General features: G+C 32.9%; 1 protein-coding gene across 2 annotated transcripts; it reads left to right on the top strand.

Annotated features, from left to right (window-relative positions):
• Positions 1-769: 769 nt before the first annotated feature.
• Positions 770-7560, top strand: LOC107643531 (putative LRR receptor-like serine/threonine-protein kinase At1g14390). Of its 2 annotated transcripts, XM_016347210.3 has the most exons (8): positions 770-907; positions 1151-2441; positions 2668-2801; positions 2900-3149; positions 3684-3877; positions 4191-4243; positions 6744-6855; positions 7251-7560. In XM_016347210.3, exons 2-8 carry the CDS (start codon positions 1178-1180, stop codon positions 7482-7484), a joined length of 2241 nt encoding a protein of 746 aa, XP_016202696.1. In that variant the 5' UTR covers positions 770-907; positions 1151-1177; the 3' UTR covers positions 7485-7560. The 2 variants fall into 2 exon arrangements, with proteins under 2 accessions (XP_016202696.1, XP_016202697.1); XM_016347211.3 differs by lacking the exon at positions 770-907 and having other exon boundaries at positions 974-2441.
• The last annotated feature ends 1915 nt before the right edge of the window (positions 7561-9475 follow it).

The following is a 9475-nucleotide window of genomic DNA, read 5'->3' on the forward strand; positions in this document are numbered from 1 at the left end:
AGTATTTAATTTAATAACAAATACAAAAAATACTACGTGTTAAAAACGTTAGAATTAACAGAATATTCTGTTAAACAAAAAGATGAATATACTTAACATTTGACTGAATATTTCTTATAGTTTAATAGAATATCTTATTAATTCTAATATTTTTATCACGGTAGAGATTTAGTTATAAAATTTGATATGATATAGAAGTCTAATTAAAAAAAAAATAGATACCTAATTAAAAATTTGATGAAACTATAGGACCAACAGAATAATTAAACATTTTTAGATCTAACTTTATTTATTTTTAATTCTAATATTTAAATGATAATTTTTTTTAAGTGAAAGACTACATTAAGAGTGTAATGTTCTTTATATTTGTTGCTTGTGAAGAACTCATGGCTATATCTATTAAGTTCTATTATATTTTAAATTGATAAAGAATGCGATATAATGTGTATCACATTTTACTTAACCTAAATTTAAATTTATCACATTTTTTTAATATAATATTAAATGTCACATTTTTTCATATTGAGGAAAATTTTGGCAAAATTTAGGTTTCAAATACTTTGAAAAAAGATGCATTAAGATAACCTAATAATATGCCATTAGATTTACCGAGTCTTACGTGGCAGTATAGCAAACCCGCGGTTGCAGTTTAAGCAGATGGAGTGCGTAGCATCTGAACAAGACTGTGACTTTCCTGTGAACTCTTCCACTGTCATGTGCCCAACAGAACACTGAACATCATCAGAACATGTTCCTATCCATTTCCACATACATAAATAACTACTCTTTTCTTTCTTATATTATATCATGTGGTAACTAATTCCCTGATTACTGTGACAATGAAATCTCACTCTTTTTAGCATCCCACATTCTCTCACTAATGTTCCCTACCTGCTCCACATTGCTGGTAAATTGAATCTTCTCTATTCACATGTTTTCCCAGGAAACAAACATACTATTTTAATTTCTTGTCATAACCATCGTTACAAAATTAAAAAAGAACTTTTCTACTTTTATATATATAATATATAATAGATTAGTATATAAGATTCCATGATTACTAAAACAAGAAAATAAATGTATACGATTAACAGGCCAGGTATGGTAACCATGCCTTTTGTGACTAACAGATTTTCTTTTCTTGCTACAGAAGTTCTTGTAGGAGAATCAGAGAGATATGATGAAGAAGAAGTTCTGGGTTTCTTTTTATTTCTTGTTCCCTGCAACAATTTCAATCATTCTTGTGCTTCTAACTCCAATTCCAAGTGCACAGTTAACACCAACTGAAAGCGGAATCCTCCTCCAAGTTCAGAAGCTACTAGAATACCCCGAAGCTCTTCAACCATGGAACAACTTCACCACCAACTTCTGCTTCCTCCTTCCATCATCAACCCTCAAGATTCTCTGCTCCAATGGCCATGTAACAGAATTAACCATTATTGGAAACAGAGGTTCTTCTTTGAGTCATCATCATCAAGATCAAGAAGCTCCTACTCTTTCTGAAAGATTCTCAATTCATGAACTTTTAGTTCTGCTGTCAAGGCTTTCAAATTTGAAGGCTTTGTCTTTGGTTTCACTTGGTCTGTGGGGTCATTTACCATCTGAGATTAACCGGTTCGGATCGATCGAATCCATGAATTTAAGCTCAAACTTCATCTATGGAAAAATCCCATCATCAATTTCTTCTATGAGGACACTTAAGAGTCTTGTTCTTGCTCATAATCTCCTCAATGGAACTATACCTGATCTAACAATGCTATCTTCTCTTCAAGAACTCGACTTGGGCTTCAATGGTTTCGGCCCAGAGTTCCCTTCATTGAGCAAGAACATTGTGAAGATTATCTTAAGAAACAACTCTTTCACATCCCAAATTCCTTCAGAACTCATCAAATTTCAAAGGCTTCAACAATTTGACATCTCTAACAATGGAATTTTCGGAACCATTCCTTTGTTTTTGTTCTCTCTTCCTTCTCTTCAGTACTTAAACTTGGCATCAAACCAATTAAGCGGCTCACTCTCTCTGAACACAACCTGTGGTTCTGTTCTAACTTTTGTTGATGTCTCATACAACCTTTTAACAGGAAACTTGCCATCTTGCTTCGCTTCCAAGTCATCGAATCGAACCATAATGTATTCGAGGAATTGTGTGTCAGCAATGAGATTGAGTGATCAGTATCCTGCTTCATATTGCGAGGGAGTGATGGATGCCTTGACGGCTAAATCACCAGTTCGAGGCCGGAAGGAGGAGTCAGAGATTCATCTAGGCCTAGTTCTTGGTGTTCTTGGAGTTGCTACAGGAGTTGCTGGGCTTGTGGCTCTTCTCATTCTGTTCATCTCGAAGAAGTACAAAGCAAAAAGTGCCAAAAAGGATATCATTGATAACAAATCTGCTGCTGATAAATTTCACATCAATCTATATCCAGGACCAAAAATTGTTGCAAGTATGGTAAAAAAAAATTTGTGCACATGTTATTATTATTCTTTTTTTATTTTGTTAATGTTTTTAACTTTTTATCATAGTTTCATTCCTCAAGAGGTGGTTTACATGTTCCTTAGCCCATGTCAATTACGTATCTCATAACTGTTCTGGTGACTAATTTTTATTGTGCACATAAACTGTAGTCTTAGTCTCGAATTATTTTTTTTTTACCTTCGGAAATTAAATAGGATGTGCTACTGAAAGAATGAGTCTAGCAGCACTTGGATTGCCACCATATTGCAATTTCACATCAGATGAAATTGGAGATGCAACAAACAACTTTCGCCAATCAAATTTAATAGGAGAAGGATCACAGGGACAGGTAAAAACAATATTTAATATGAAGTGTTTGTCTGTGAGTCTATATTGAGCCCTCAAGACCAATTTTTAATGCCATTTTCTCTTGTTATATTTACACAGCTATATAAGGGCAAGCTCATGGATGGTTCAATGGTCCTTGTTAACCGTTTAAGGGTAAAGCAGAAGAGTTTGAACAGCAACAGTATGCAGAACTTGAAGAAGGTGTTGCCAAATTTAAGGCATAGGAATTTGGTTAGTGTTTTAGGACATTGCTTCATTACTTGTCAGGACCATCCCCAAACTAGAAGCACAATCTTCATTGTATTTGAGCACATCCCAAATTTGTCATCCTTAAGGGACCATCTTACAGGTAAGCATTTACACACACACACGATACTAAACGCAAATACTTCCTCTATTTCTTTAGTATCTTTTTGGTCTTTTGGGAATTAACTATTATTTCTATTCATAAAAATTTAAAATATTAACAAATTTATGTATAAATAAACAAAACTAATTTTGTAATTATGAATGACGAAAAACTGTCTATTTTTATCCGTAAAAAATTTAAATTATTCATAAATTTACACAAATGAAATTAAAATTTTAGTACATTTTATCACATAAAAACCATTTTTCATGAGTATAACTAGTTTTGTTCATTTATAATTAAATTTGTCCGCATTTTAAAGTTTTATAATTATAAATGATAGTTTATTCTTTTGCGGTTCCTTTTTCTAGAAATAGTTCTAAAAATTTTAAATGCGATACTACCTCTATTTCGTTTGCTATGTTTCAAAATCCATCTAGATACAATGATCATAGATAGGATAACCAAAAGTAATGCGAGTGGAGGGTGTATTTGAATGACCAAAAAAGCGTAACATGGAAATTTATTTGACAGATAGGATAAGAAGGGAAACGCTGAAATGGCCACAAAGAATGGCAATAAGCATAGGCATTGCAAGAGGAATCCAGTTCTTACACACAGGAATTACTCCTGGCATCTATGGCAACAATTTAAGGATTGAGAACATTCTGTTAGATAATAGTCTCAATCCAAAAGTCAGTGGATACAGTATTCCATTGCCATCAAAGGTTAGAAACAAATTATACTTAATTTGACCAACTCTTTCATTCATATATATTTCCATGAGTGTGATCTCCTATTCTCCTGTATAGTTGGACAGTATTACACACAACACTATTTTATTTTTGAAATTATATACTAATCTCTCTTGGGTTTAGATTATATGAAACTTGAACACCCCTTTATTTTGTAAAATGTGATATTAATCTCCCTTATAAGTTATGATGCCAGGGTGGTTTGTTAAGCATGTAATTTTACCATGTATTCATCTACTATCTCATTTTTAACCTTCACTCAAAAGCTTTCTTTGCAAATTTTCAGAAAGGCGTTGATAGGAGACAGAATCAACAATGTGTTCCCAGTGTTAGTGGCAGGTATTAGTCAATATATTATAGAGTTAATGATTCTGTTAGCTTTTATAGTTTCATTAAATTTTTAGTTAGGTCTTTAAATATAATTTTTGTGTTTGAATATATTATTTTTTGTTAAAAATATAATTTTTTTGAAATATTTAATTAGGTCCTTATGATTCTTGTGATTGATGTAGAATAAATTATAAACTATTCTAAAAATAAATATATATTTTATCTGAAAAATAACAACAACAACAACACCAACAAAGTCTTGTCCCACTAAGTGGGTCGACTACATGAATCAAACGTCGTTATTGTGCTCTGTCATGTATCATGTCTACAGAGAGACCGTTTACATGTAGATCTCGTTTGACCACCTCATGGATGGTCTTCTTAGGTCTTCCTCTGCCTTTCGCCCTTTGTCCATCTTCCATCTCATCCACCCTCCTGACTGGATGTTCTATCGGTCTTCTTCTCACATGTCCAAATCACCTTAGACGCGATTCAACCATCTTTTTCACAATGGGTGCTACTCCAACTCTCTCCCTTATATCTTCATTCCTTATTTTATCCAATCGCGTATAACCACTCATCCATCTCAACATCTTCATCTCTGCCACACTCAGCTTATGTTCGTGCTCCCCTTTAGCCGCCCAACACTCCGTACCATAAAGCATAGCCGATCTTATAGCGGTGCGATAGAATTTACCTTTAAGTTTTAAAGGCACTTTTTTGTCGCATATAAAACTAGATGCACTCCACCATTTTGACCAACCTACTTGGATCCTATGATTTACATCCTGTTCAATCTCTCCATTATCCTGTATGATGCACCCAAGATACTTAAAACTTTTAACTTTTCGTATGATGTTTTCTCCAATCTTCACCTCTATATTGGGGTTTTCCCTTCTCAGACTGAACTTACATTCCATATATTCCGTCTTGCTACGGCTTATGCGCAGACCATATACTTCTAGAGCTTCTCTCCATAACTCTAACTTCTTATTTAGGTCTTCCCTTGACTCTCCCATAAGGACGATATCATCGGCAAAAAGCATGCACCATGGCATAGACTCTTAGATGTGTTCTGTGAGTACTTCCAAGACTAATGTGAAAAGGTATGGACTTAAGGATTATCCCTGGTGTAATCCTATACCAATAGAAAATTCCTTTGTCACACCACCTTGAGTCTTCACACTAGTTGTGACTCCATCATACATGTCTTTAATTGCCCGAATATATGCGATCCTTACTCTCCTCTTTTCTAAAACCTTCCATAAGACCTCCCTTGGTACCTTATCATATGTTTTTTCCAAATCAATAAACACTATATGTAGATCCCTTTTATTACTACAATACCTCTCCATCAGCCTTCTTAATAGGTATATCGCTTCAGTGGTAGATCTGCCTGGCATAAATTCAAATTGGTTCTCTGTTACTTGTGTCTCTTTTCTCAACCTCCGTTCTATCACCCTTTCCCATAGCTTCATAGTATGACTCATAAGTTTAATCCCTCTATAATTTCCGCAACTTTGTATATCCCCCTTATTCTTGTAGATAGGTACCAAGGTGCTTTTTCTCCACTCATCAGGCATCTTCTTTGACCTTAAAATCTCATTAAAAAGCTTGGTTAACCAGTTGATGCCTTTTTCTCCAAGACCCTTCCAAACCTCAATCGGGATATTATCAGGTCCTACTGCCCTGCTATTTTTCATCTACTTTAGAGCCTCTTTTACCTCGAAGTCTCGAATCCTTCGATAGTAGTCAAAGTTTTGATCTTCTTCCCTTGTGTATAATCGACCAAGGCTCGGAAGAGTCTTCTATCCCTCATTAAATAACTCGTAGAAATAGCTCTTCCACCTTTCATTAATCTTCTCCTCTTGAGCCAACACCTCTCCATCCTTATCCTCTATGCACTTAACCTGATCCAAATCTCTCGTTCTTCTTTCTCGGCTCTTTGCGATTCTATATATACTTTTTTCTCCTTCTTTCGTGCCCAAAGACTGGTAGAGACCCTCATATGCTCTTGTTCTTGCTTCACTTACAGCCACTTTTGTCTCTTTCTTAGCCGCCTTATATTTTTCCCAGTTATCTGCATTGCGGTATAAAGACCACTCTTTAAAGCACTCCCTTTTTATCTTTATCTTTTCTTCTATACTCGCATTCCACCACCAGGACTCCTTATCTTTTGGTCCTATTCCTTTAGATTCACCAAAACTTTCTTTTGCTGTTCTTCTAATAACTTCTGCCATCTCCCTCCACATCTCTTCCGCGCTTCCGTTCCCATCCCACTTTACCTCTTCTAACAACTAATAAAAATTTAATTATAAATCTATATATAATATAAGGACTAAATTATAAAACTTTAAACTAAAAAATCTAATTAAAAATTTAAAAAAATTATAAAGTCTAACAGAATAATTAAACCTATGTTATATATTTTTACAGTTTTGTTTATTTATTTATTTTTCACTAATGTATCATGTAACCAATTAAAATATGGTGTTATTACTTATTTTAGATGCAGCAATGAAGAAAAGGAAGATATATATCAGTTGGGTGTCATTCTAATTCAAATAATCACTGGCAAGCTAATTACATCTTCAGGTGAATTAGAGGAGCTAAAAGATGAGGTATTAATCATGAAGGACATATTTTGCTCTAAGTCAAATACTTTTATATATAGATATTTCAAGCTCATAAATCATAAGATCCTTCAATCTTGCATAAATATTTGTTAAACATCTATATAATCGTATCATTCCTGGATAACTAATATACCTCTTTATAATAATCAAATTCTCGCATTTCATGTTTAGGTTGTTTTAAATGTTTAACTAACATTTTATTCTGGATGTTGAAATTTTTTCTTTTGAAACAAAAAGCTCAACACAACAGAGTGGAACAACTAAAAAGCACAAAATTATTAGTCCAACAATAGAGATTAATCCGTAGTCAATCTTTAATGAAATAACATCACATTTTAAGAATCATAATACACTTAGTAACAATGTTTAATGATGTTCAGTTGGAGAGAGGTTTGTCAGAAGCTGCATCATCAACACCAAGGCTCATAGTTGATCCTTCCCTCAGGGGAAATTATGTATATGAATCTGTGAGAACTGCACTTCAGATCACCATCAATTGCCTCAGCAAGGTCACTATTAATCGCCCTTCAATAGAGGATGTTCTTTGGAATCTGCAGTACTCAATGCAAGTTCAAGAAGCCAGGAGCAGCAGTGGGAATAGTCCAAGATTGTAAAAATTAAAATTAAAATAAAAAGTAAAAGAACATAAAAATGTTTGCTACTTAAGTTATCTGAATATAGTTTCTTCAATAAGGGCCTGCATCTTTTGTAATTGCCATAATTTACTTAATTAGCCTTTCAACATGACAAACTATATATTAACAAAGTCACCCCATGCCGAAACAAATGCGAAATAAAACATATTCATACCATATATGCTTGTCCTTAAATGCTTCTTACTAAATAAGAAGTATTACACTTTTGTTAATTAAACAAATTTAAGTTTATTATTTATTATATTTTATATCAATTATTTAAATTTAAAATTTAAAAATTAAAATTTAAGATTTAAAATTTATTATTCTAAAATTTAGAATTTAAAATTATAATTTAAAATTTAAAATTTAATATTTAAAAATTTTAACTTTAAAGTTTAACGTTGCACTTCTTAATAGCGCATTAAGATTTGCCCTGCATACAACATGTGCTTTTTTTAAATAAATAAAATAAATATTAAATTTACACTTGTAGACAAGTGTGGGTTAATTTATGATTATACACTTTATTACATATCTCATCCTCAGCATGGACGAGTTTTTTATGAACGTATCTCGTTCATGACACGGATGAAATAAATAAAAAATGATTAATATTGTATTTAATCTACAGATGAAATAAGCCACTGCGATTTTTATGAACGTATCTCGTCTAGGACTCACAACAGCCACTTGGATACAGCCATATTATTATCTGTATCCACCATCTCTGCCGCATCCACAAAATCTTCTACCATAGTCTTATATGGCACCTCTACCACGACGACTTTAGAGGCCTACCTGTCAGATTTAACCACCGACATACGACACAACAGGTCCTCTCCATCATCTACCTCCCCTCTCTGCATAGTCATTATTATGTATTAAGAATGTTTATTACGCTTATTTGTATCTCAACTTCATATTAAATGTATAGTTTGAGACTACATTTATGTTTGTTGTTGAATTCATTAAACCATAGTCATTATTATATATTAAGTATGTTTATTATACTTATTGGTATTACAATAACATGAATAATCTCCTTATATAGCTGAAAATTATTATCCCATGTTTTAAACATGCATCTCATTCTTAGCATGGATGAGTTTCTTATAAACGTATCTCACCCTGGCATAAACAAGATACGTTTACAAGGATAATAGTGTCTTATTTCATCTGTAGACTAGATCCACAGTTAATCTTTCCTTATTTTTCTCGTCTAACCAGGGACGATATACATTCATAAGAAACTCGTCTATGCTGAAGGCGAGATATATAAGAAGGTGTATAATCATAAATTAATCCACATACGTCTATAAGTGTAAATTTAATACTTATTTTATTTATTAAAAAAACCCACAACATGGAGGTTATAAAAAGAAAAAATAATTAAAGAAAGAGTAAAATTCCTTTCAGACCCCTATCCAATTTCATTTTATACAACCTACACCACATCGATTGGAAAATGACATCTTGCTCCTTATCTTTTCTTTTCGTTAGATGTAACATCCTAATTAGCTTAAGTCTTACCTCGCGTCGTAAAACAAAGGTTAATCAAAGGTTACGACAGTTCTAAATTTTATACATATTATATATAGAAGAATTAATATAATGTAGAAGCCCGATGAAAAATATAGCTCAAAACAGGATTTGAAAAGCGCAAAACGTACTAATGGAGTTACTAACTTAAGGCACAAGATATAGATATAATATATCAAAGGATAAGAGTATAATATCATAAGAATTTAGCCTCGGCTCGCGGAGTTTAAGCCGGCTAGTCATATATACAAACAAAACAAAATCTGAAGTTTAAAAAATAGCTTATACAAATTTTTCTCTCTCAATACAAGCCTCTAGGCAAAAGCAAAATACAAAAGTGAGAAATGTATAAACAGAATAATCAAAAGACTCCAAAAAGTATCATGATCCTCCGCTTCTGTCACTGACGGGTGGAAAATTGCCGATTA

This window comes from Arachis ipaensis, chromosome B5 (genome assembly GCF_059453495.1).
Source record: "Arachis ipaensis isolate K30076 ecotype BB chromosome B5, ASM5945349v1, whole genome shotgun sequence".
NCBI lineage: Eukaryota > Viridiplantae > Streptophyta > Magnoliopsida > Fabales > Fabaceae > Arachis > Arachis ipaensis.